This window comes from Rhamphochromis longiceps, linkage group LG9 (assembly GCF_057381845.1).
Source record: "Rhamphochromis longiceps isolate RC_006_pf linkage group LG9, R_longiceps_female_GT1.1, whole genome shotgun sequence".
NCBI lineage: Eukaryota > Metazoa > Chordata > Actinopteri > Cichliformes > Cichlidae > Rhamphochromis > Rhamphochromis longiceps.
This window is the reverse complement of record NC_140565.1, coordinates 18,845,888-18,873,865: the sequence shown is the minus strand read 5'-3', so window position 1 is coordinate 18,873,865 and position 27,978 is coordinate 18,845,888. Positions and strand designations below refer to the sequence as shown.

Sequence of the window (27,978 nt, the reverse complement as noted above, 5' to 3'; positions counted from 1 at the left end):
GTAGAGTTTTATTATTGAAGGTTTATCTTTAACAGTTACCAAATGCAAGTTCAATAATGACTTTTTATCTGGTTAGTATGACATGATTAAACAAGGGAACAGGGCTCAAAAGTGACTGTCAATTCACCTTTAGCATATTTTTACAAATACCTAAGGACCTATATGTAAAAGACAAGTCTTTGATGCTGTTGTAACAAATAATCAGATGTGCAAGACAGGAAACCTTTTAACCTCTTCTCAGTTCTATTGTCACTCAAACCTTCTGTGTCTCCTTGTTAATCACACCGAACATCAAGTCTTTAACATTTAGTGAATAAGCAGAGACTCGGTCAAGAAATGTTCTGGCACATAATCTCCATAAACAGAAAACTTAAAAGAAAGAGACAATATTTTGGTTTTCATACTGATTAAATTAGGTATGACATCAATTAATTAATGAGCTGGTTTTGGCAGGCAGAATTTGTCACTATTGGACAGAGCCAAGTTAAATGTTTCACTCTTTTTTGGGGATGGCTGTAGCTCAGGAGGTAGAGCAGTAGAAAAAGCAGATAGAACTAGTCCATTTAGCATTTACACATCTTACAGGGGCATTGATCTTTACATCTAACTCTTGGTGAGAAATCTACTATTTCTTGTTTTGAATGTGTACAGCAGTTACATTAATTAACAGAGAAAAGTCAATGTTCTGTAACTACATTCATCCTCTTTGTCATTCAGGAAGGTGTTTTTGTGGGTTTTTCAGAGTGACAGACTCACACAAATACCGGAGCATGAGCCCTCCAGAAGTGTTCCACTTGCTTATAATTCATCTGTGCTGTTTAAATTGAAAACATAAAGTCACCAATGGGAAGAACGAGATCAAATGTGGCCTACATGGACATATGGCAAGTCAACAAAAAGTATGAGACAATGCGTATATATCTACGCATTCAATGTCACCTACTCTTGGCACACGATGGCGGCAGACAAGCTGCAGTCAGTCTCCTGGCAGACGACACGGGATCTGCGCCACACCGATGGGATTTCAGCACTTCCATTCATTTACACGCACAGTCAGACACACATACATGCAAACAAATAGACAAACACACCCGTCTGCCACCTAATGACAAGGATCAGATTGTATACAGGAAACCTTTGGTAATTCAATGTTGAATTTTTTTTAAAAATCCCATCTATTCTTGTCTCTTTATTTGTTCTTATTCAATCATGTCTCCAGCTCCGCGTGGAGACATTAATACCCTGAGCAGTCTGAGGATTTGAGCATGCGAGAACTCAGGTACTCTAGAAGAGGAGGCTATGGGAGCAGGGTAGGACAATAGTAGGGACTGGTAAAGGGAAGAAAGGCTCTTTTGTGATGAGTGGTGGATGGACAAGCCCTGAGGGAAGCTGATTCTTGTAAGATGGGTGGTTCTTGGCTCGGACCCTCTTCTCTTGTGTCCTCCTTGGAAAAGGAGCCTCCGATCCAACACACAAGCCGTGATTTATAGATTGGTTCCTCTTTGATGCTGACATCTGTTTGATATTGCCTGACGGGGGGATTAAATGAGCCAACTGGCTCTCAGGGTGGCAACGACCCTCATCGCTGCAGAGGGATGGGAAAGCAGACACTCGCTAACAGTGACTCACGGGTAATTTCATGCAACAGTAAGGGCAGGGATGAGCTGATGTGAAAACATGGTTTCTGTGAAAGGCATTCACATGAGAGATGACCATTACTGTTTTATGTGGGACGCATCTATGTGTGTTAGACGAGGGTGTGCATCAAAGAAGATTCAGTAAAGAGGAAAGACATAAAGCTAAACTTTGTCAACTTAGTTGGAATTTAATGGACTAAGTGTGCAAAATGAAATCCATAAAAACAAGTAATTCAGTAATTCACACTTGATCTCCAACCACAGCATACTGGCAGAGCGAGAACATACTGCATCTAAGAGTGGGGATTAAAGTGAATCTGCTCAAGAGAAATGAAAGCTATGAGGGAAAGAGAAATGTATGTTATGCAAGGAGAGGGAGAGGATAGATTTCAATCTCTGTGCTTGTAATTTTTCTTTAGTTTTATCTTTAATTATTATCTAGTATGTTGGTTTATGGAGTTCCACGTCTAGAAAGACTGCCGTCAATCTTAACAGATCAAACGCTAACAGTCTTGCCACCAGTGACTACTCTGAAGAAAATTGCCGGTTCAAGTCAACTTGTCAGTGGAACAATCGTTTAATTTAGCGGCAGTTTAACAAATTACTTCTTAATGAGGGGAGATCCATCAAAAAGTGCTCTCTATTTTTGTTTCTCAAACAAAGTACTGAGTGTGATATCTTATTGTGTAATTCTTAAATAATTGGGTTACATTCACAATTTCATTAGTAGTTTATCCTTTTACTTAGTGACACTTCATCAGTGTGTTACCGAAAAATGTAAACTAGTGAGAATATGATTGTCTTTTTATAAGGAAAATGGGGTTCAAGTGCTTCAGGATAATTTAATTCTCACATGTAAGTGACACAAATAGAAGGTAACTCTATTGTAAAGTGATTCAACTCGATTAACTGTATCCGGGTTTTCTTTTCAGTCCTCTTTCCATTCATCGCCAAATGGCAGCTCCAGCAACTGGATAAGCAGTTAAGAAAATTGATGGACGGATGTTTCTTTTTTCCCTTCATTTACTTATTTCTTTGATTTCCCCTTTTTAAAGTATTTTTTTCTTCTTCTTTTTTAAATGTGTGTGGCCATTTGTCTTTGTTTTATTTTCATGGCTGAAAATAAAACAAAGACGTTCAACATTGAATTACCAAAGACAAATGGGAGTCTGTGATGGGAGGGGTGGGGGGTAGCTATCAGGAGGCCACTGGAGGGACTGAAAAGTTTTGTATTTCTGCATTAATGTTTAATCCCTAGAGGTTGCCGCTTGATTCAAATGCCTTGTTATATGTAATCACATGCTTTTCCAATTATTTATTATTCATTTATTTAAAAATAAATAATTTGTTGATTACTGTTTGTTGCCATCTGACACTTCAACATTTGCTTGATGTAGCGCAGAAAAAAAAATGAACCTGATCCCTCTGATTTAAATAATGATATCCTTTTACAGTAGAGGGTAGACCAAACAAACCAAGCTAAACGCTGCTGTCAAAAAGCGCACACAACTCGTAACTTGTGAAATAGTCAAAGAAAATGAACTGTTGACAGAAATGTAGGGAGATGGTGAAAGAGAATAAGTGTTGTGAGAGAAAGCACATGGAGAATATTTACTGATTTACTGCTCATCAGACAGCAGTAATGAACAGTCTGTCTCCAGACTGACAGTGAGCAGAGGAGAGACCGCTCGGAGGAATGTGGCTATGTTCTTCTTTTAAAAACTGCTGCTCTCAGCCTCCAGTTTGGAGGGACTGAAAATGAAAGTGAAATGACTGCTGCCAGTGACAAAGACATAACAGATAATGAATCATGTCAATCCAGACTTAGCTGGATGAAATTATTAATAGCAATTCCAGGAAGGTAAGTGTAATTCCTCTGGTTAAACGCAAGGTAGGACTCACAGGGTAGCCATTCCATACCCTAGTGAGTAAATACATTTTGTTAACAAAGAAGTTGAAAGGTGGAAGGAAAAAGGGAGGATTGGATAGCTTCGCAGATAATTTTTCCACTGTTGTGTAAACTCTTATTAACAAGCAAAGTAAACACAGTGAGAAGATTTTACCTCCCTTCCTCTCCTTACAGTTCATTTCCTCTCAGCCCATCTTCACATCCCCTAGTGTCTGTGAGGAACTGCCCTCTGTAATTTTGGGACTGATGTAAGAGAGGTGGAAGGGAGGAACTCTGTGGAGGAAGGGAGGGGGCACACATTGTAAACTGAGCCTCTCTTGTTTTTGGCACCTTGCTGAGTGCAGAAGAAGAAGTGGGGAGCGATGAGGGAGAGAATATTGGACGAGTCAGCTGAGATATGGTGAAAGCCAAGGAGCACTGAACCAGAGGGTCATACAAGGACACACTAGATTTCATGGACTAAAAAAAAAAAGTTGTGTTGTGACTCTAATGGTCAGAAAAGATGTGGTAGGATTCCCTGTAGAATCCAAAGGAATCTTGTCGGGCAAAGCTAGTAAGGAACTTAATCCTGGTCATATCCAGTGGACCATGTGAGGGGAACAATGTTTTAAGTTTTGGATGTCGGGTTTTACCAGCTGATGCAAAAAGCTTTTCCCAGAAGCAGCCGTGATTAAGAAACAGAAACTACTGTATGCCAAGAAAGCCCATCCTGAGGTGGCATTAGACATGACAGACAATGTACTTCACAAAAACGAAAATCCCTGAATACAATGATTACACATCCTTAACTGTAAAACCAAAAGTGAGCCAAATGCACAGAATTACCAAGTGCCTTTACTCAGGTTTTCAGAAACACATGTAATCCCTGTTTTAATGGCAAAAGGCAGAATTCTGATAACATATTGAAGCTTGGTTTAGCAGATGATGCTAGTAAGTAAAGTTCATTCATAAATAAGCCTGGTTTTAAAGCCTTATTAAATGAGTCTATTAACAATCAGATACAATGTAAAGTCAGTACAATGAGCTTGACTCAGGAACCGAATTTAAGTTAGTTAAGCATAAAACAAACGAGTTAAGAGGCAGAGTTTTGAATGGTGTGATTTTGTCATCATAGTTAAATTTAACAGTAAGTTTGTACAAATAAAGCCTACTCAGAGAGCACAGCACTCAAATAATGGAACAAAGCTCTGCAGTCTTGTGCTGTGTAACCGTTTTGCCTTCTGGGCAGGGATGGGTGTCTAGATTGAAATGTGATTTAATAAAGTAAAGTGTCTTTTAGGGGTTTGTACTCGATTAGCACCAGCTAAGCTGAGTCACCAGTCACAACACCACACCACTGAATCCATTCCCACATGCTTAATCAATTCCATAACCGCACTGAAACACACTCTCATATGTAATGTGTCTCACTAAGATAACAGAGCTCACTGACGCATAAGTAAAGGAAACGTCCGTCCTTATAATAATAAAAAAATGCATTATTAATGAAGGATTCCCACCGTGACTCCTTCAAATTCCAGCATGTTATCTTTTCACACGGCTACTGATGAAAACAATTTTAGAAACACTTCCCACATTTTGACATTACATAAACCCCGGACACCACGACTATTTACACATCATCTCACTGCACAGTTTATCTTCATTCTGCATTCCTTCTGAAATTACTTCAAGGAAGATCATAACTTGCAATTCCCCTTGGTACCAATAATAATAACATTGCACGAACATATCCTTGTGGGTATTTCTCATATCGTTCTCACCTCAAAATTAACAGACAAGTTCCTCTTGAGGGCAATTTCATAGACCAGGCTGATCTCTGATTTACTGGCATCAGCGCCTTCCTCCGTCTCCCCCTTTTCCTCTGGATTCTGGAAAACAAATACAAGATTCGAAAGAGGGAAATGTTTAACAAAGGTCTGTCATTTGATACAATGGTAAAATGATAACGAATTTTTTATTTTTTATTTTCACAATTTCCAATGAACAGTGACTCAATGTTTGACATGTCATCAAACATGGACAATACTGAACTGCACACCAGCAGTGTGGACGTCGGCCAACCTGCCACAACGAGAAGCTTGTCTGTATTCTGGAGACAATCCTTATCTGATATGGAATTAAAAACTTGGTTACATGGACACGACTGGTGGTCCTCTGTCTGCACTGGAAGGCCTCTTAAATTGATTTTCTATTAAATTTGAAATTTTTATAGTGAAAAACTGTTCCAGCTTAAATTATCAGTTATAATTTGTGAACATCGTAAACTGTGTCCTCCTTAAAACAAACTAGAGAACAAGAAAAGCTTAAGATCAAAGGATCAGCGCTCACGGGGAGAATCACACATTTATATCTAAGAGACAGGCTCGATGACATTTCACCGTTAAAAATTAAAACTATTTTCTGTCTCCCACAAAAGCAAAAACTAATTAACCTATGAAGCAATTCTGGACTTAACATATGACGGCTCTGGGTTGAACTTACAGTTGAAATTACGAAGCTAGTGATAAGAGCAACTTACAGTAATTCTTAAATTCGTTCCCATTAATGTTTGAATTGAAATCTTTCAATTTGTCATCACAGTATCCTCTGCTGATGATAAAACCTAGTTTGCAACACAGATATCACGTCACCAGGCACACAACAAGGGGTTTTTTGGTGCTATCTGTTGATGAATGTAGCCGTCTCACTTTTTGTCTGATTAACTCTGAATGACTGCAGTCTTTCCCTTTGGACTCCTTTCCTTTTCCTGCCTCAGTACATGACCTGATGGCACATGACTAACACTGTGAGGTCTCTTAAAATTCACAGGAAGGAGTCCTACTGCACCTACCCCACTGGGTTAAAGACATACAGATGGTAAGAGGCATGTGTGACTAACTTATGCTGAGATATACGCCATATTCTATTTTGGTCTAAGACACTTAGATTGGCATTAATCACACAGTAACATTAGTGTGATATTGATCATAAACATAAAAACAAGGTCACAGGTTTATGAATCAGCTGTTGCTGCCTAGCAATTGCCAGCAACTTTCAGCAACTACTTGCCAATTGGTCGGGGACTAGCAACTGGAGACATAGCAGTGTGAACTCAACTCAGGGATAAGAGAAAGAACTTGTAAACTGTAGAAAATTGTTTATACCTGCAAGCAGGTAAAAAAGTCTTTTTTAGACCTTTCAAACAGAATGAGGACTAAACTTGAGGCTGAAACAGCAACAGTTTTGTTACATAGTATTAATTAAGTTTCAGAACAGAAATGTGAAATAAATTTAATGTGAAAACAAAACAAAGCTAACTTGCTGCTGATTGGAGTAAAGGCTGTTAAAAAATAACATGGCCTTAAGGATGGACACTCATCCCGTGATCTAAATATGTAGAGAGGGCATAAGTAGCACACAATGATGCTACTTATTCCCCCTCTACACAAACAAAAAACATTTAAAATGGATCAGAATTTAATTTAAGGCAATTTAATGCTTTTTTTATGCCATTATTATTATTAATAGCATTTTAAAGACACAGTTTTACTCCCTCAAGAGAACTTTAGAGAGCTGGTTAGGTTTAAAAAAATAAAAGGTGGTGACAATGATTTGTTTGGTATTTATTTTTTATTTGTCACAACTATGGCTAACTAATAAATAAGCACTGCTATACTATACAATACATATCTAATGTGCTTAATGCCCTGTATAGACACGGACATGAGAGAAACTTGAAAGTGACTCAGAGCACATCTCATTTTTTTCCCACTGCTCTCATTTCAGTTCTAATTTGGATTCATATTTATCATGATCACATGTTTCTGTTTCACTGATATATTTGATTAATAGCATAAATTAATCTCAAAGCTGCATTAACAAGCTGCTCGATAAGTTTGGGTGCAAACCAGAATGACTAAGCAGACCTGGCAACCTTCCAGTGACAAAGACAAATAGAGGGCTAACTCTGATTCCAGCAATTCATCTATTTATATAATAGTATATAAATATAAGTATAAGAAGAACCCATACAGAACTCTCAGATATTAACAATCACCTTGAAGTAGCTATTGTCAATGAAAAGAAGAAAAACATTTCATTTTTATATTTAGGTCAACTGATTTTAAAAGGGATCATCGAAGGATAGGAAGAAGGGGCTCCCAGAGGATGAAAATGAAATTCAGTAAAATTAAAGGCAAGCTTGTTTGTTTCACAGAGCTTGCACCTTGAGCTTTTAACTTTTCCCAGAGCAACATGCATATACAGAACTGTGCAAAAATCTTGCCCTAGCTATTATTTCTTTAAACTTTGTTTCAAGGAGCCAGGCTTTCTTGTAATTTTTGAAAGCAGTCTTGACGAATTCAAAGTTTTTCTTTGGACATTACCTGCTTTTACAATTTACCTGACCTATTCAGAGAATATTTTGTTTGTTAAGACGCTTAACATTGACCTATGGATCATTCAGGTGTAATTAATTTGGTACCTAAATCAAAGGAAGAATGAGTGCATGTGCATCTACACATAACATACAATTTAGCAAAGAAACAATTTGTTATGAGCAGCCTGATGCAAAAAACACTTCCTCTTCCCATGTCTTTTTGCACCAACAAATAACTTCTAACCAAACACTTGTCCCAACTCCAGGATGTTGTGCAGTATCTCCTTAAAAAAAATGTGAGGAAACTGATAAAGTGGAGGACAAAAGAACAGTCATCAGGCCTATCATCACTGTCAATATGTATGGAGGGAGTCAGGAGAGAGGTCTACAGTCACAGTGGAGTCTCTGTCATGGTTCGAGGCTAGTACGTTTATGAGAATGCATCATTTTTTTGAAAGAGGTAACTTATATGGTAACATATATTTATGAGTATAGTATCTGTTTTTTCTATTAAGAAACTAAAAAAATTACTTACTGTGCCTTTAAAGAAATGACAAGATAGCTTTTCTAAGAGAGTTCAGGCCTGCATGTTTGCATGTTCTAATAGGTCACTGCACCTATTTCCCAATTTCCCACCACAGTATAAAGAAACGAAGGCTAGCTCAAAGCTAAACTCACTAGTGGGGATATAGTCATTCATTTAAGCATTTAATCATTAAAATTGCAGGTGTTTTATGATTCCCGGGAATATATCTTGTTGCCCCACTGGTGTATAAACAGTATAATTACAGTGTCATTGATATTTACCTGCGGTCTTCCTCAAAATAAAGGTTTGACAGCCCGTGGTGAAAAGAAACATTTTATGCCGGAGGGCGCCCACTTACACATGTAGGATCACACAGACTCATGCAGAGACAGAATGAAAGACGTATACTGTAGACAGAATGTTCCTCAATTTGTAAATCAAGACTCAGAAGCAGCAGCAAACAAAGAGCTCATTTATGGAGGCCGACGCCACAAGACAGCAAGGCAGGCAAGTGAGAAGAGCCAAAGCGTTTTGAATAACCATCAGCGATGCCAGGCTGTGAGGATATGGGGTAATTTGATTTCCGGTGGGAGATGATAACAACAGTTAACAGCTATGCCCGAGGGAAACTCTGGAAAGGTACAATGACACTGGGAGTAGGCAGAAAGAAAAGCACAAGAAAAAAGAAACAGGGGAAGAGAAAATAACCCTGTGCCAGGTGCAAACTAAAACTATGGAGATTGCAGGGCTTAAATTATACATTGGAGTAATTAGAGCTGAGGTGAATCTGGATTCAATCTGATGAAAGGTGAATATGCAATCATCTTAGCAACTGCAGAAATATTACAAAACATGATTTAGAGGCATCCTCTAAGCAACACCAAATCAAAATAAAGAAAAAATCCTTCCACCTTTAATTAATGAAGGCGTTTATAACAGTGGGTAGGATGAAAGCTGCAGATGAGGCTCCAAAGAACAGAGGAACAATCTAAGTGTTTATTAGCTTTGCCAAAGCTTAAAAAGCAGCCATAAGATGTCCAAGACTGTGTGCTCGTGGGTGCTGGAAAGCATGTACAAAGCTCTCAAAGCTGAATTCTGTTGATTTGTGTTGTATTTGTGTACATTTTAGAAAATTACATTTGCCAGTTTAACCGAATGTTCCCCTTAAGTTGTCTATAATCGGATGGACTGACAGCTACCACTGGATTACTTTGATGCAGAAGAAATATTTATAACTTGAGGATTCTCAAAGCTGCAAGGTTTTGTGAATCTATATGTTAAAATCCATCCAGACCTCCAGAGAGTCATTCAAAGACCCACTAAAGTACTCAAAACTGCCTTTGTAGTAGGTCCTGCTACACTAGGTGAAAGCAATACCCGTCACGTTGATACTGACAGTGATACTTGTTGTGCAGAACAGGTATCAGATTTATATCATGAATAGCAGCCAGGGCTTTTATTTGGTATCGGTTTAGTAGGAAACTCATGGTACTGAACACCACTAGTTTCAATTCTTTTTCAGTGTATTTCAACATGCCCAAATATAAGTACGAGCCAACTCCATGTGTGTACACTCCCCAGAATAAGGATAAAGACTGTAAAGAAAGTACACTGGATAATGAAAACACTTTCTCAGAAAAAGTGACGAGACCAACAGGACTACTGTCCAGTCATTGAACTCTAGTCAATCCTACTTCTGAACCAAATCAAAGTAAAGTTCAATGTCGCTTTCAACAATTTCAATATGAACTCTGAGAACTACGTCACTATTTGTAGAGGAATTTCTGAATCTGTTTCAAATCTATGAGGTCCTGGATGGACTCTGGATGTCAACAGTTAACATGATTTTCTGTGCGTGTACCTGGCAGTACAACTGTCTTGATGCATGCTCGGTCATCCAGGTAAGACAATCACAGAATGTTCAGATGCTACCCATCAGCCTTCCATTCGATGCACCAGTAGTATCGATTTTCAAATATTCTTGGGTAAAATACAAACCCCAAGTTGTTCTCTGATGCATCCGGAGCGTGCATCGGTGTGTGAATGTTCGAAAGCACTTACATAGGAAAAGTGTAGAAAAAAAGTGCTTGTATGAATGGGTGAATGAGGCAAGTTGCATAAAATCGCTCTGAATTCTCAGAGAAGAGGAGCCCTATATGAGAACCAGTCCATTTACCAATCCTAGGTGACTTCCTTCTTGAGTTATCACATTCAGAAGATTTTCTGAAAACATGACCTCTGACCTATGACCTTGAGGTCGAGGTCACTGAGAGTGGAACTTGTCTGAGACTTTCAGTAGATGCATCTATGGAATGAATTAAAAATCTTCCATCAACTTGTTCTCAAGTTATCACATTCACAAGTTTGGTTGTCCAAAATTGTCCGTAAGTCAATAAGACTCAGTCAGAAGTCAGTAGAACTTAGTAAGTGCAGGTTAAACATTGGGAAATATGCAATGTTATTGTAACCTTTCTGTTTTTATGTGTTTCCGCGTGTTTACCTGTGGTGGCCGCTCAGGGATGGGTTCATTGCGGAGGGCTTGCAGGGCCTTCATGGCAGCGTTGTGTCTGGCTGCTTGGCGAGTGCGTCCCTCACCAATAAACTCATGACTCCCTACAGACAGCTGCACATAGAAGATCTTAGGAACAGGATAATGGTACCTGGAATTTAAAAAAAAAACCCACAAAAAAACATTAGCAAGAAGAGAAGATGTATCACGAAACTAGTAGTGCAAAATATGGCAGATCAGGAGTGCACATTAAAGGACATTAAACGATCAATATGTCGCCTTAACCTTAAGCGAAGGTTTACATCCGCTTTAAAAACAGATGCTAGGGAAAGAACTGGCTCTAACATAATGAGCCAAGTTATCAATTCTCACCGTTTACACCATTTCCAAATTAAAGGCCCACTACTTCATCAGGGTCAATTACTACACAATAGCCTGTTGGCCAACCACTTGAAAAATGCAGTGCTATTGAATCTCAGCTCAGGCATGCAAAACAAAGCGCAGGGACATATATCCTCTCTTCTTTCTTCTTGCCCCAAACATAGATTATTCTCTCTTTCTTTGGGTCCTGACAGAGTGGGACTGAGCTGTCACTGAGCAGATTTAGAGGTCTGCGTGTGTGATACCCCCCTCCCGGGTCAGTAGGAGAAGGGCTGAGAACGTCTGCTGGACTGAGGACAAGGAAAGAGAAATAGTGGGAAAACTAATAAGAGAAGAGAGACGTTTTTTTTTAATATCCGCCGCGCTGTTCACTTTCTTCTCTGCCAATTTACACTTATACTCATGAGGACATACAGACACCATATGTGGTCGACACAAATGGATAGGAGCAGTTAAGATTTATGGAAATGGGTCTTGACTCGAGTCTGGTTCCCAAACTGTATTTAATTTTTTCGTAACCTTTTATATCTATACTAAGTAAATACAGTGACATCTTTGTCTTGTACAACGACTGGTTGTAGAAAACTGAAACTGCCTTTAGAGATATACAGCTTTCCTTTTTTCTGTGTTCACATTTCTATAGAGCAACATCCCACTTGGTGTCATAGTCCAAATAACTGATTGGGTGCGTGTGGGAATTTGGGGAAACCCAAGAAGCTTGATGATGCTGGACAGGAAAATCAGCGTGCAATGGAAACTTTTGCAGTTTCTGTCTCAACAAACTGCACACATGCACGTTATTAAATGAAAAGGTATCAAGGCCTTATGTTATCATTAATTTATTATCTAGTGTCGTACAGTACAACAACACAAAGAGCTGCCATGCTAGCAGCTTCCAACAGTGGAGCACTAAGCTAATGATAACATCACAATGCTAACAACATACTGAAATTTACCATATACACAATATGAGTTGGGGTTCACAATATGGGGATCATGGCCTCAGTTCAGTTCAGTTCATTTTTATTTCAGTTCCTTTTGGGGATTAGATATTTTTCAGGGATTTAATCTCAAAAATTACAGTGGCTCCACCGTGTCATCATTAAAAATTCACCTTACTTGCAAAAGTTCCCCAGTTTAAGATAGGGAGGAGACACATTTTTTAAAAAGTTACTGTGCTAGTGCCAGTAGCTCGAATAAATGGTTGGGTTTGGTGAGGAAGAGCAACTGGCGTCAAAACCTGTGCCAAATTAAATATTAGGATCCATCCACGTTGGTGATCTCTTGGGGAAACATGGGAGTAACCGTAAGTACCTTCTTAGTCAAAAACAATTCACTGTGGACAGTTGTGGCCAACTGTTTGACGTAGTGACAAACATGCTCTTACTTTTAAATTCTTCATCGACTCCTGCCTTGTTCCAAGATGTTATTACTTTGGAAATTCCAATTTTACCATAACTGATGGAAACTGCATCAAGTGCCTATGTAATTAAGAACCAACAATAAAATCTAACTTGAAGACTTCATTAAGATTAACACTGATAATTGTTTTACAGTGTTCAATAAAAACATTCGTTCATTACTTACAGCATCACAAAGGTCTCCTAGAAGAAATTCGAGCCATTTGGCAACCATCTTGGTAACATTTCCGAGAGATTAGTTCAAGTTAACAAGAAATGAGTGGGAGAGGCATAACTTTGACTTCAACACTTCACGACTCACCAATGAAACTTGATAAAATGTATAAATATTTGGCTGATTGTGCCACAGATTAGGGTTTAAAAACATTTTATACACTCACAAGTTAGACTTCTGTTACAGGTTCCTGGAGTTTGTTGACATTACAGCTCAATCCAAAGCATCTGAACAAATGTCACAATCATGAACCTCTTTGTGTAACAACATGACTCACTTGGCATTACAGCTTTTCCCCATGAATTTCTTTTCAAAATGATTAAAGATAAAATATCTGTTACAGTTACACATTGCTTCTTTTTTAAATTCTCCTCCCTTTTTTCCCTTTTTTGTCTTGAATTTTCTTAATGTCTTGCTCAGCAGGCCTAAGAATGAGTCAGCATATTACTCCCAGAATTCCAGCAGGTCTTTCTCCAGCCCACAGGCCTCCTCTCATTCGTCTGCTCTCAACTTCTGGCCACAGGGGCCTTCCCTGGGCGGGGGCCTGTCTGGCCCTCACACGTCAAGTGTGGCCCCAGGGTCTCAGAGGACATGCCAAGTGCAACATGGGCTCCAGCCAAAAGCGCAGAGCTGAGACGGGAGCAGCTGGGGCTGAAGCACTGAATACAGGTGCAGAGAAGAACAGAAAGAGGAGTAAGAAAGAGAGAGAGGAGTGAGACTGAAGGAGAGAAGGAGAGAAGAAGAAAGGGAAAGAAAAGAAAGGGAGAAGAGAGAGAGGGGGACGTGGAGGGATGCCTGTGGGAGACTCGACTCCACAACGTGGGAAAGTAGTGGCTTACACACAAGCAAGTAAGCCAAGAACACAGGCGAGCACATATACACTCCGAAAAAATTACACACACACGGCAGGAAAATCACATTAGTGCTCGAAAGAGAAACACCTCAGCTAAACCAGCATGGTCTGTGTTATCAATCATTATTTTTGTTGTTATTACTGCTACAGAGAGCAAATTGAACCAGAACATCTGAGGGAATGTTTGGAAAATTCTCAAAAGGAAGAGAAAAACTATTAAAAAAACAAAAATTGTGTCGGCTGATGACGCAGATGAGTGCATGTGCGTATCTAGTTATGACTCAAGGGAAAAAAAAACCCAAATGCTGCAGCTCAATCAAATGATAACTCATCAATGTTCAGCAGTGAGTAATGAATTTGACTTTGAAGGCACAACCTTCCCTGCGGCTCTCTTTGATGTTGGCCATGTGATATTACTTTTTCATCTTAATCATTCAAAGACTTATGTCTGAACATACAAAGAGACAGATACACTCAAAGGTTCTAGTTTTTTTCCTTCCAAGGCCACACACAGGCCTGCTGGGAAATTGGACATTTGGCGTATTAATTATCACTAAAAATGACAGTGTGACATTTGAGCTGGAAACCATTTTCAGTTGCATGAAAAGTATTTCCTCTCTAAATCGTTATATGTTATATATGTTCCTAAATGAGCTGATTTCTCAGCCTCTACCTTGACATTTTTATTATTTCTCAGTATATTTATATTCACAGTAACAGACTTGTTTTCATTGCCTGTAAATCTGTAAATTCTTACACTAACGATATGTTCACACACTCACACAGAGAAAAATACCACTGTCAGAGAGCCTTTACCACAGGAAATTTAATAAAAATGTATCACACTTAAAGCTAGTTTTCCTTGCCTTCATTTTTCAAGTTAGGCATCATTAAATATACGAGACCCATCATCCAAATTAATCAAATCAATTCTGCACAGTCAGTAAAAATAAATAAATAAATAAAAATCAATATCATCAATAATGTAATTCAAGATGGCTCAAGGACTTATAGAGATGGCAGAAAGAGAAAAAACAAAAAGGTAAGCATGACCTCAGAAACACTCCACTATCATGATGTCATTCAACTGTTCTTCAGTTATTTGAAAATATAGCGCAACAATATCGTTTGTTATATAAAAGTGCATGTTGCATATAAATGAACGCATTTACAGTGGAAAGATGAATTTGTTGTTTTTTTTTGCAGATTTGATTCTGTGTTGAGCTGTTGCTCTGAAAACATTTTTACAGTTGGGCATAGATCTATGCTGCTGGGTTCATTTGATTGTGCGTCTTAAATATAACACACATGTTCTTTAAAATATGCTTTTAAAAAAGCTTCCTTTGGCTGGTCTCTTATTTCTAAGGGGTCGCAACAGTAGATGGATCTATATTAGTGATTTGGCATAAATATTTAGGCCCGTCTTGAAGCAGGGAGGAGACACAAGTCCTTTGTGTGTTAACTGAATGTGTTAACCACTACACTATGGTTAAAAAAACATGTATTGCATGGGATAAAGTATTTTTAGCCAGTATCAGTATGGTGTCATAGGTCACATTTCACATTAGAGTATTTTTTCTCTAACAAAAGTCTTTTTACTATAAAAGCTCTAAATCAGCTGTTGAGCGACGGCTAAGACAAGATGACCCGTACTCTCTTCAAACATGTTTGACTAACAAAGCCTAATTTGGTGCGCCCCATGCCCCCAGCCCTCTTATAGGAAGTACACTTCATAACTTTCAGTGGAAACAGTGCAGAACAAAACATTAATATAAGATTAATACAAGATGGTGGAAGTGGTGATTAATGGTGAGCGAAATATTTATGTGGCAAATTATGAGCCCCTTAATACCAATCATCATGGTTTTGCGTTTAAATAGAAGTTGCATCACCTTCTCACTTCTTTACCATCTTGAAATTACTACTTTTAATATTAAATTGTACTACAGCTTGAAAGGAAAACTGTTTTCCTCACACCGGTGTCATAAATTTCACAAGGCAATGAGTTTAGTCCAGAATCTGAATCCAAAAGAAGCCCTTTGGGACATGGCAGACAAAAAAGATTTACAGCATGAAAATGCAGCTGACGACTCCGAAGAAAGGAAGTGACGCTGTCAAGTCAGTATTCACCAGAAAGAATATTTACAACAACTTGTGGAATCTCTGACATGATGAGTTAAAGCTATTGTGAGAGCAAAGATGGGCTTTACAGATTTGAAAGAAATCTATTACGCTCATTTCCAGAATAATTCTTAGACTCTAATAATGTAGCTTTGCTTCACTCACAGTTCAAAATAAACCTTATTTAACTCAAAGTGGATCTTTACAAAGACACTCGCTTCATCCACTATTTGAAACCAGCTCTTTTATATCCTTCACCTTCCTTATTAGCCAGCTTTCATCTGACTGGATGCCCCTCTCAAACAGAAGGTTTCAACGGGAGGTGGGTGGGGCCTCTGTGCTCACAGCGGCAAGTCTGGAGCGCCCTCGGTGGCTGTATAAATGGTGGCAGGGCTGTGGTGATGTCACAGTTGGCTCACAAAACAACCAATGTGGCGACCATAATGGGCCCTCTCTACTCTCACTGACATCACTGGGAGAAAGGGTTCGAAAAAACTTCCTGAAACTCAACATTAGAGCATTTTTAAGATCAAAGATTACTTGCACGTTCATTGATGTTGTTATTTTTATAACTTGAGCATTAATGATTATAAGAGTCATGACAGAAAATAAGGAAAATCAAAAAAGCTCTGTTTTAACAAAGGAAAAATACTGAGACCCATTCCATTTAGCCCATCTACCAAAAGCTTTAAAGTAAGTAAAGCATCGTTTATGTGTTCCTCTTATACATGGGATGAAAAGGTAACAAGTCTGCTACAACAAAATGCTGCAATGAGAAAAAAGTGGGCCAATCAGACACAGATAAATGACAGAGCATGAATGAGGGAGGGTACTGGCCTACTTGTCTTCCAGGGTCACTGAGCTTTAATACCAAGATCTGCTAACCACACATACAAACATGAATAGCGGTATGTATGGAACCACATTTACACACACACTAAGCTTTTGAAGGGGGATGGGACTGCACTGGAAGCAAAAGGGTGACAGAGATCTGGGGGGAAAAAAATACAAAAACTTGGACAGACTCATTCTTCCACCAGCTGCATTTTCTTCCAAACTCCTGCCAGACCTTTACTTGTTTTCTCTCCCTCCCAACTTCCATACTTCATTCCCTGTGTCCATCATTGATTGCTCTCCTTCCCTTCAGCCTCACGCGATTGCACATGCAAAATACAAAGCGGTGTGAGAAAATAGCCCATGTTGTCAAGTAAACACAGTTTTCAAAACATCTAGTGTCATGGTGTTAGGTTGTGTATTAAGATTTCTTTGGACCCTGTCTGAGGTTACAAACCACTAATCCACATGGGAGAAGCTGATCCAGTGTGATGTTCGAGGAGTGGTTCCAAATGAAAGCATTTTTTTGGCTCTAATTGCTCATTAAGCATGATTTCTGGAGCCCCCTGTACATGAAACTCAAAAACAAAGATTATGGGTGCTTAACTCAAATATGTCCATGGCCAATGTCTTCTTTTGTTAATAACTTGTATGAAACACTACAGACGTTTTTATTATATATTCAAGTTCTTTAAGGGGGATCTGCAATGCATCTAAAACCGCTGGGTAATTCAGGGTTATTTTTTCTCCCATATATACTGTTATACCGATGGATGCGATGGATGGATGTTGATCAATGGATCAACATATAGAAGCCAAAGTTTCTACAAGTTTTGATACTTTTGGCTCTTTCTGATGTCACTAAGAGCGGCTATTATTAATATGGTTATATCAGGCACACAACTGAGGCTCTGACCACAGAAGACGGGCAACAGTAACTCAAAAAACCCTTTGTTACAACCAAAGTATGCAGAAGAGCATCTCAAAAGACACAACAGGTTGAAGCTTGATGTAGATGGGCTACAGCAGCAGAAGAGCACAGCAGGACAAAGACTGGAAAAACGATGCCTGGTCTGACGAGTCTTGATTTCTTTTTTTTTTTTTTTTTTTTTTTTTTTTTTTTTTTAAATGACATCAGAAACAGCAGTATGCGACATTACGTGATGGCAGAGCTTCAGTTCATCCTTTGTCATTTTTTTTTTTTTTTTTTTTTTTTTTAATAAATAGGACAGGGGGAATGAATGAGAGAAAGAGGGGGAGAGAAAGAAAGAAAACCAAAGGGGAGAAGAGACGGTGAGAAGGGGGGGGAAGAGAGAGAAAAAAAAAAAAAAGAACTCCTGGGTCACCTGTATGGAGAAAAAAAACAAAAAAAACAAAACAAAAAAAACAAACAGAGGAGACAGCAAACAACAAAGAGTAACATAATAATAGAGAAAACAAAGCACCATCACAATAAACTAGCTAGTCATAGATATCAATATTTACTAAATAATAAACGATATTGTGCAGCACGCAAGATAGACAGCGCACAGTGTGCTTTGAGGCAGCAGCCAAGAAAGCTTTAGTCCGCGTCTGTGAATACCCATGTGTGCATACCTGTGTGGATCAGCATGCTTGCATTCCAAAGGTTTCTCCATGTAATGATCTGCTAGGGAGTGTGGGGGGGCCACAGCCCTGTCCTCCAGGGTGTGAAGCGGGTATGGAGGAGATCAAAACTCCAGACATCCAGAGGCCCCCAGAACACAAGAGACCATGGAAGACCAACAGAGGGGCAGCCGCGCCACTGTTCCAGTAAGAGCTGAGGAGAGTCCCAGATGAGGGCTCGCCCAGCAGCCGCGGAGCAGAAGTCAGGGGGAGTTGCAGTGACGCGCCCGTGAGCTCCGCCGGCCCCCAGCTGTGCCTGAGTGACCGAGCCCCAGGCCGAGAGGCCGGGGGCACCCCACCTCCAAAGGGGCCCGAGCGAGCCCCAGGCCCCAGGCCCCGACAAGCGGCCGCCAAGGAGTGAGCCGGTGTGTACCCGGACGCCCACCCCCAGACACAAAGAACCACCAACACACCGACACCTGAGGGAGTCTGCCACCGGCAGGGGAAGTGGTGGTGGGTGGAGATAGGCCTCCAAACCTTGGAGGGCCTGAGGTGTCCCCAGAGAGGTGGCGTCTGATACCCAACCTGACATATAGACACAGACATACAGGCACACACAGACACAAACATCCATTCCCACCCTCATGCTCTCATATGCACTCACTCCACACTCAACCAACGTGGAGACAGACATAAAGAGACGCTGTACACACAATCACACTCCCCAAGCATACTCTACAAACCGGGTCTAGGTACCCTTGCCCCTGGAGGGGGGAATTGCACCCAGACCCAGGTGGTGTTACCCTTTTCCCTGCGGTGGGGAGAGGCAGACCACCCCGACTCCGCAGCAGCAGGGAGGCCCCACACCCCAGACCGCAGTCGGACGGCCAACTCCTCCTACTAGCCCTCCCGCTCCAGCAGGCCGCAGAGAATGGGGGTGGGAGAAGACTCCAAACCTCCCTCCACCCGCTCATTGTAGTGTTGATGCATATGTGTTCTAAGGTGCAATTAAAACCCAGGAGGGCATGGAGCTACCTGCCAAGGAGCAGCAGGTAAGCGCATAGTCCCTCCTGCTAGCCCTCAATGACTAAGTGTATTTAAAATTGAGAGGTGGGCAACGACGTCAGGGGTGAGGTATACACCCTGATGGTGATTTGGACTCCGTGATTGTGCCCACCCCCAAGATCCTATATGTATGTGTAATGAGAGTGTGAATAATGTGAATGTCTAAGTTGTGGGATAAAATTGAGGCAGAGGCAGCCAGAAGGGGACAGGGGGGGGGGGGGGGGGTAGCCTCCTCTGCACCCTGGTGACATACCCCCACTCCAAGGCCCTGCATGTGTGGGTGGTTGTGGAGGAGCGGGAAGAGGGAGGCAGCTGGAGATGGGGAGGGAAGGAAGGGAGGGGCAGGTAACCCCTCCCTGGGGCCAGCTCCCCCGCTGACCCCAGTAGGCACTCCCACCCTCCGCGACCCGCCAGGGAAGGGGGGCCCAGGCCCATCAGACCGGGGCCCAGTGCAGTAGCGCCCCCCGGCTCCACAGAGCCCGGGACAGTCCACCCAACCCCACCACAGAGAAAACTGCACCCACCCCACCATCCACACATCTTCCAGACTACATAAGACGGTAAACGCCCAGGTTGAGATCTTCCTCCACCTCTCCTGTATCTCCCCCTCCTGCAGAGAGTTCCTGAAGAGAAGAAAGCTCCTGCAAGATGTGACCATCCCCCCCACCAGTTGAAGAGCCCCCCAGGCGGCTCGACGCACCGGCGGCACCCTGCTCCAGGGCCGGGCCCCCATGCACCCACCCGCCCACAACCCCGGCAACACACCAACCAGGACCCAAGCCCCCGAGGCCCGGCCCGGGCCCCAGCCCAGAGACGGAGCGCCCCCAGAACCTCACGCCCATCCCGGACCCACCCAGGGGCAGCCAGGTTGCCAGGTCAGTAACCCACGTCCGTCAGCACAGACCCTCCCCTAGCCCCGCTGCACGCAGCCGCGAGGAAACAGTCACCTGAGAGCCAACAGAGCCCCCAACCGGACGTGACCGCTACCCCGGGTTGAGCTCCCCAAGGAAGATGCCTCCGGGGAACCCCCCGACGCCCTAAGCCTGTCCCTACCCCCTCACCAATCACAACAGTGAAGGCGGGACCAAACTATGACCCCCCACCCCCACTAGGTGATGGAGCTGATAAAAGGGGCCCAGAGCAATTGATCTAATGTGGTGGCAGAGGCTGTGTCAAGACTAATGTAATCTAATAGATAATTTCTATATTGGTTAGAATTAAGATTATTTTTATTTTTCCAGTTCATGAGGACTGTTTTCTTGGCTATGCATAGGGCAGTGAAGATCATATGGGCTATATTCTTTTCTGAAGTGACATTATCTAAGCTGCCCAGTAGACACACTAAGGGGGAAGTTGGGATGTTACATTTCAGACACTTTGATAAGTCTTCACATATCTCGCGCCAAAACTTTTGCACTGGTGGACAGAACCAAAGAGCGTGGATGTAATTGTCTGGTGTATTGCCTTGACAGTGTGAGCAGTTGTTGGAAGATGTAAAGCCCATCTTGAACATCCGATGACCTGTATAGTGCACTCTATAAAGTATTTTGTATTGTATTAATTGCAGACTGGGATTTTTAATTAATTTAAAAGTTTTTAAGCAAATCTGAGACCAGAAGTTTTGGTCTAGGTTGACTGATAAATCTGCTTCCCACTTTGCAGTAGGAAGGGATATTGATTCATCTAATTTAGAAAGTGTTCTGTATATTTTAGATAATAATTTGGGGGATTTAAGAGTAAGAAAATGTGCCGCACTTAGTGGTGTTTGTAATTCAACTTGACTGAGGTTAAATTTCTTTTTTACTATGGATTTAATTTGTTGATATTCTAAAAATCTTGTCTTGTTGATCCCATATTGTGCAACTAGTCTGTCAAATGGAATAAATTCTGTTCCCTCTAATATATGTTCTAAGTATTTAATTCCTTTACAACTCCATTCTGGGAAATTAATCATATTATTGTTTTGTAATATGTCAGGGTTATTCCAGATAGGTGTACGTTTGCATGGGATTAATGAAGACTCCGTTATTTTTAGAAACTCCCACCATGCTGTTAGAGAAAAGCTGATGTTGATACTTTTAAAGCATTCATGTCTTTTGATGTTTGAGCTAATAAATGGTAGGTCTGAAATCTCTAGATCCTTGCATAGTGCCTGTTCAACATCTAGCCAGGGCTCAACTAAGAAGGTATGTTTTAACCATTCTGAGATGAACTGAAGCCTGTTGGCTAAGAAGTATTGGTGAAAATTAGGCAGATCTAATCCTCCTCTATCCTTGGTTCTTTGTAGCGTTTTTAAGCTAATACGCGGGGATTTATCTTTCCAAAGGAATTTGGAAATATATGAATCCAGAGATCTGAACCAATCTTGTGATGGTTTGTTAGGGATCATCAAAAATAAGTAATTTATTTTTGGCAAGATCATCATTTTTATAGTGGCGACCCTTCCCATGAGTGATATGGGTAAAGATTTCCATCTAGTCAGATCGCCTTCTACTTTCTTTAGAAGTGGGATGTGGTTTAGTTTAGTTAAGTCTGAAAGCTTAGGAGAGACATTAATACCTAAATATTTAATATTTCCGGATTGCAGTGGGGCAGAGGAAGAATTATGGAAGGAGCAGTTAATGGGGAGAACTGTAGATTTTGGCCAGTTAATTGAATAATCTGAAACTCTTGAAAACCAGTTTATTAAAGTAATTACCTCAGAGAGGTTGGTTTGTGTGTTTTGCAGAAAAAGCAACACATCATCCGCATAGAGACTGATTTTATGTTCTATGTTCTTACATTTTATGCCCTTAATTGTTGTAGCCTGTCTAAATGCTGCTGCTAGAGGTTCGATAAAAATTGCAAAAAGTGAAGGGGAGAGTGGGCATCCCTGTCTGGTGCCCCTCAGGAGACAGAAGCTGGAGGATGTCTGGTCATTTGTTCTGATACGAGCCGTTGGGGAATTGTATAATATTCTTATCCAGTTTATGAAAGAGTTTCCAAAACCAAATTTGTGTAAAGTTGCGAATAAAAATTTCCAATTAACTCTGTCAAATGCTTTTTCTGCATCTAGAGATAATATTATGGTTTCGATGTTTTTATCGTATGAGTAGTCTATTAAATTAAGTAATCTACGAGTGTTTGTTGAGGAGTGCCGACCTTTTATGAAACCAGTTTGGTCAGGATGAATTAAGAGGGGGGTCATTTTCTCTAATCTCTTTGAGAGAGCTTTGCAGATTATTTTAAGGTCTACATTTAAAAGAGAAATTGGACGATAGCTTGAGGGAAATAAAGGGTCTTTGCCTGGTTTTAGCAGGAGACTAATGTTGGCAGAATTCATATTTGGTGGTAGTCTGCCCTTTTCCTCGATTTCCTGCAACATGCCGTGGAATACTGGTGCCAAAATTATCCAGAATTCTTTGTAGAATTCTGCAGGGAAGCCGTCTGGACCTGGAGCCTTATTATTGGGCATACTTATCAGGGCTTCCTGGAGTTCACTTGGCGTCAGTGGCGAATCCAGTTCCATTGCTTGACTGTCTAGTAATTTTGGAAGAGTTACGTTGTCAAGAAACAGATCAATTTCATTTTTAGATGGGTTTATTTGTGGTGAGTATAAAGTTTCATAGAAATCCCTAAAAATGTTGTTTATTCTTCCAGGATCATATATTGTGTTCCCCGATAAATCTTTAGCAGCACATATAGTTATTTTTTCTTTATTTATTTTTAGCTGGTTAGCTAGAAATCGACCTGATTTGTTACTGTGTTCAAAATTCTGCAAGCGAAGTCTTTGTATAAGGAATTGTGTTTTTTTATTAACAGTTTCATTTAATTCTAGTTTTGTTTTGCATATTTTGTTCAATGTTTCCTGATCTTGGTGGGACGTGTAGGCTTCTTCTAGTGATTTGATGCTTTTTTCTAATTCCTGAATATTTTTGTTTTCTTCTTTCTTTTTGTGTGATGAGAAAGAAATTATTTTACCTCTCATCACAGCTTTCCCTGCTTCCCATAGAACAGAAGCAGATATTCCGGGAGTGTCATTAAAGTCTAAATATGAAGTCCATTCCTTTTTAAAGTATTTAATAAAGTCTTCATCTTTAAGTAGTGATATATTAAATCTCCAGTTTTTACTTGGCGTAGTATTATTCTTGTGCATTAGTGTTAAAGATACAGGAGCATGATCGCTGACAGCTATAGGATGAATCTCAGTGTCTGAAATGTCACACAGCAGTGAGCTGCTGACCAAAAAATAATCCAGACGAGAGTAAGAGTGATGAACATGCGAGAAAAAAGTATATTCCTTACTGGTGGGGTGAAGAGAGCGCCATGCATCGCAAAGACCAAAGTCGTTCATATACTGTTTGATTATATTTGTGGACTGCCAATTACGCTGAGTTCCTGTTGTGTTGAGCCTATCCATGTCTTCATTTAGTCCAAGGTTGAGGTCACCGCCAAGAATGAGTGTGCAATCAAGGTGTTCAGAGAGTCTTGATTTCTGCCACAACATTCAGATGGTAGGGTTAGAATTTGGCGTAAACAAAATAAAAGCATGGATCCATCCTACCTTGTATTTATGGTTCAGGTTGCTGCTGGTGGTGTAGAGTGGGATATTTTCTTGGAACATTTTGGCCTCTCAATCAAATAGAGCACTTCTAGGTAATGTGGTAAAATAGTGCTTGTGTGACGCTATCATATCAACATGGAGCAAAATGGGGACTGTTTCCAGTACCTTGTTGAAGCCATGAAGAATTAAGACTGTTCTGAAGGGAAAAGGAGGTCCAACATAGACCTAGCAAGGCGTACCCACTAAAGTGTCCAGTATGCATAAATGCTCTCTGTTATGTTGATCATTAGACAAAAACAGTGACAGCCAAAGACCACCCAGAGCTTTGAAAGTGTCAATGGAAAGCATTTGTTTATTCCCTAACACCAATTTATAACCCATCTAAATCTATACAAATGAAAAATAAGCTTTTGGTTAAGGGGCTTGAAAATGTAGCTTAAAACAATGTCTGGCTTTAGATTTTGTTTTTAATACTATATAGACAAAGGGAGGTTTTTGAAAGCACAAACAGAAACAGAAAGGAATAATGGGAGCGAGAGAGAGTGTGTAGGATCTGTGTCAGTTTCACAAAAGTCACAATAAGTGCTACTCAGTGAGTGGTTCCATTAGGCAACTGTGACAGAGATAAACCGATTTGCTGTCAAGCCTTTAGTGTTATAGAATTTAGAATCTCGTGGCATTTTAATATAAAAACATCAAACATACAACAACGTGTCAAATCACTCAGGTGTCCAGTGAGAGAACTTTAGTAAAATAAAGTGTCGACCTAAGACTGAAGCTCTCATTTTATAGTTCATTTAGCATCCCTTAAAAGCTAGTCTTGCCACTCTTAGCCCTTGACGGAGCCATAACGGCAGTTTTCATTATAACTGGGAGAGAAAAAGCTGTCCATGTAGAGTCACCAGTAAACTCTGCTAAGAAACAATTAATAGTCTTGGTGACTTTCCATCACAATAAGGTTCAAAAAGCTTTTTTGCCCCATAGGTTGAACTTCTACTGTGCATGTAGAGTGCTTCACGACGCCAAGATGATTGGCTAGTGCTTCTAGGTTCTGCAGATGACTGGCTTTTGGGGGGAAGGGGTGGAATATGTCACAAGAACTGCCACATTCAGTGACATAAAATTTTCCCATAGATTTTTGTTCAAGATTCATCGACTGGTTTGTCTCTCCGTTGCATTAAATCAGAGATTTAATATAACTAAACCTTACATTCTGTAGATTTTCATTAAAGCTCACCATGGGAGCAATCTATTTCCTCCCTCATATTCCTCCAGTGTAATGCATGGCTGTGTCTTTGTACTGCAGACAGCTGGTGTCTCTTATGGACAACTCAAATCACCGACTTTAAGGACAGAAGATATTAATCTGGAATAACGAACAGGCGCTGTGCATAAACCAAAGCTTTCATGACTTATTTTAATTAAATTGTCAAAAATGACAGTGTTCATTGTTTTTACTGTTGTGGTTTTCATTTTCTACAAGAGATTAAAGCTCTCTTTGTGCATGCTCTGTAATCAGCGTGCTGTCTTGGTGCCCTCCTTGTACTCCCATCACAGCTGTGTGTAGGTCCTGCCCGCTCTATTGCTGAGCTGCAGTGGTGCATTAAGTACTGTTTCCATACATGATAGTATCATTTATAGTAGCGAAACTGACAGGTAGCATACTCCAGGGAAAAATATTAATGTGCTAGAGTAAAACAAAAAACAAGGCTTGATTTCATTAGGTTAGTAATAAAAGCAACCACTGGAAAATAGTCTATTCGTTAATAATCTGACTGAAAACAGGCATCGCGTGAATAATTCTGACTTCTTAAGCACAGAAGACTGTGCCAGTGTGCGCAAACCAATTATACCACTTGTGCATTTATGTGACATAGCAAGAAACAGTTCTTAGCCCCTGTGCCCTTTTAGTGCCAATTGTTAAGTCTTGGGTGACTGAGAGGAATGGCTGGCTGAGGATCAGCATAAAATCAGAGCCTTCTGTCCTCATTAAGAATATTACTTTGAGACCTGCTGTTTTATGTTCATTGTCATTAAAAGGGAAAAACTAATTGCTTTGTTAAAAAAAAAAATCTCATGCCATTTTCTGAAAATAAATACTACGAATTTCTTATGGCCAGATTATTACGATGTGGTTTCTGTGTCAGCCATTATGCCTGTCACAGTTTTTACTTTGTATTTTTATACCAACATCTCTAAAGCAATATGCAGCACAATTTTTGCCATTTAATGCATCTAAAAATTAATGAAGCACTCTAATTGAGTGCTCCAGGCATCAGATAGGAGACAGTATGTATGAATATTTGCATACTATACAACTAATAAAGAAATAAAAAATAGCAAATTTAGTGATTTAGCAGCAGGCTAACTAGTTAATTTATCGACAAAGGCAATGTTCTAGGCAATACTATTTATTTCTCTTTATTGCTTACTGCTCTTTGAGTCTTTCAACCAGATGAGAACAAAGCTGTTTAAACAAGCAAATATCCTGCTGATGTGTGCTTAAAAGTGTTTTTTCCCCTTTTTTTGGCTGAACTGTGGTTTGCTTATGCTGAGAAAGAAACACAGTGTCAATTACTTACTGTACAGGATGTAAAATAAAGACTGGATGATATGATTCCACTTGTAGGACCACCAAAGAAGAAATGCAGAATCATTTAAAAAACAAACTCTGTTTTGACTTTGCACGCTCTGAAGAAAATTATAATGATGCAAGATGACAGTTCCTAAAAAGGAGGAGATGCATATTTCAACCGTGTGTCTGCTGCTGGCTTTATTCAATTCAAAGTAAACCAAGGATAAATTTGTAATAGATTTGTGATATTTCTGTAATCTTCGTCACATCTTCCAGTAATGGATCCAACTGCAGCAGAATGATGATTGTGATGTGGACCTCGTTCAAAATGTGGTTTAAAAAACTTTTGAATCTGTTTTCCCAGAAACAGGAACCTATCCGCCTACAACGACTGAGGTTAGAACATCTGGGTGTAGCCCTGAACTATAAACTAAACTGGAAATGTCTATCTACAAAACAGTTGAAACACTTCTTACAGGTATAACACCTTTAAGTGCAATTTGCCAATCCGTATCCTGGTGGCAATGTTTAAGAAATAATCTAACAGTCTAAATGAGATCACAAAAAACTACAGGAGTTTTTCTGGAGACTACACTAGGTGCACTCCAATTTACAGACATAATGGGTGAACATAATGAAATTGCTGCTGTTAATACTCTGCAGCACCAGAAAGTAGGACAGTAATGTGTCCCTATGAGCTGATGTGCATTAACCCGTGATGAACCATGCCAACAATGGGTGCAGATGTTATGATGCGTGTTATGTGGTTCTGGTGTCTAATGCCCTAAATAAAGAGCGATCCAAATTACTCAGCAAACAGCCAGGAACGTCAACCATTCCTCTTGACAGATGTTTACTGCAAAGTACTGATATTGCACAGCAACTAAGGAGGTAAGGCTAATCGCTTTGAGTGCTGCAGCAAAGTGCACAATTTCTTGAGAAGAGATTCAAGTGTTATTTTTGCAAAAAATGCACAGACGTCAGTTCTTTGTAAAAATGCCTATTTAGTCCTCTGACTCCCCCTGACAAACATCCTAAAAGGCAGCATTATGAAATGTGATTCCACTGATTTAGCCTACTTTGTACATCATGGCCTCAGTTCCATTTTTAAATTCAATGCATCAAGGAAGAAAAGGAGGAGAGGAGGACACACAGGGATACACAAACAAGAAAATCCACTCAGAAGAGAGGAGATGAAAGGAGAGCCCAGACTTCTTTGTCAGTGAGTCTGCTGAGCACAAATCATTCCAAGCATTTGTTTATGTTGGATCTGTATTTCACTCCTCCACCCCCAGTCTCTTCAATAAAACACTGCTTTATGAGTTTACACCCATTTGTGCAATTAAGACATGTTATCCTTTAGACTGGATTTCCGCCAATGTTAATTTATCTACTTATGTAATTTATGATTTAGAGACACACACGAATATGTGGAAAATTTTTAAG

General features: G+C 40.2%; 1 protein-coding gene across 2 annotated transcripts in view; it reads right to left on the bottom strand.

Annotated features, from left to right (window-relative positions):
- Positions 1-27,978, bottom strand: part of stau2 (staufen double-stranded RNA binding protein 2) — a 108,474-nt gene that overhangs the window by 69,371 nt on the left and 11,125 nt on the right. For both annotated transcript variants that reach the window (XM_085418615.1, XM_085418614.1), the window contains exons 6-7: positions 10,933-11,092; positions 5,310-5,417 (exon numbers count right to left, since the gene is read on the bottom strand). In XM_085418615.1, coding sequence (XP_085274741.1) covers positions 5,310-5,417; positions 10,933-11,092 — 268 coding nt within the window. The remainder of the gene's footprint in view (positions 1-5,309; positions 5,418-10,932; positions 11,093-27,978) is intronic.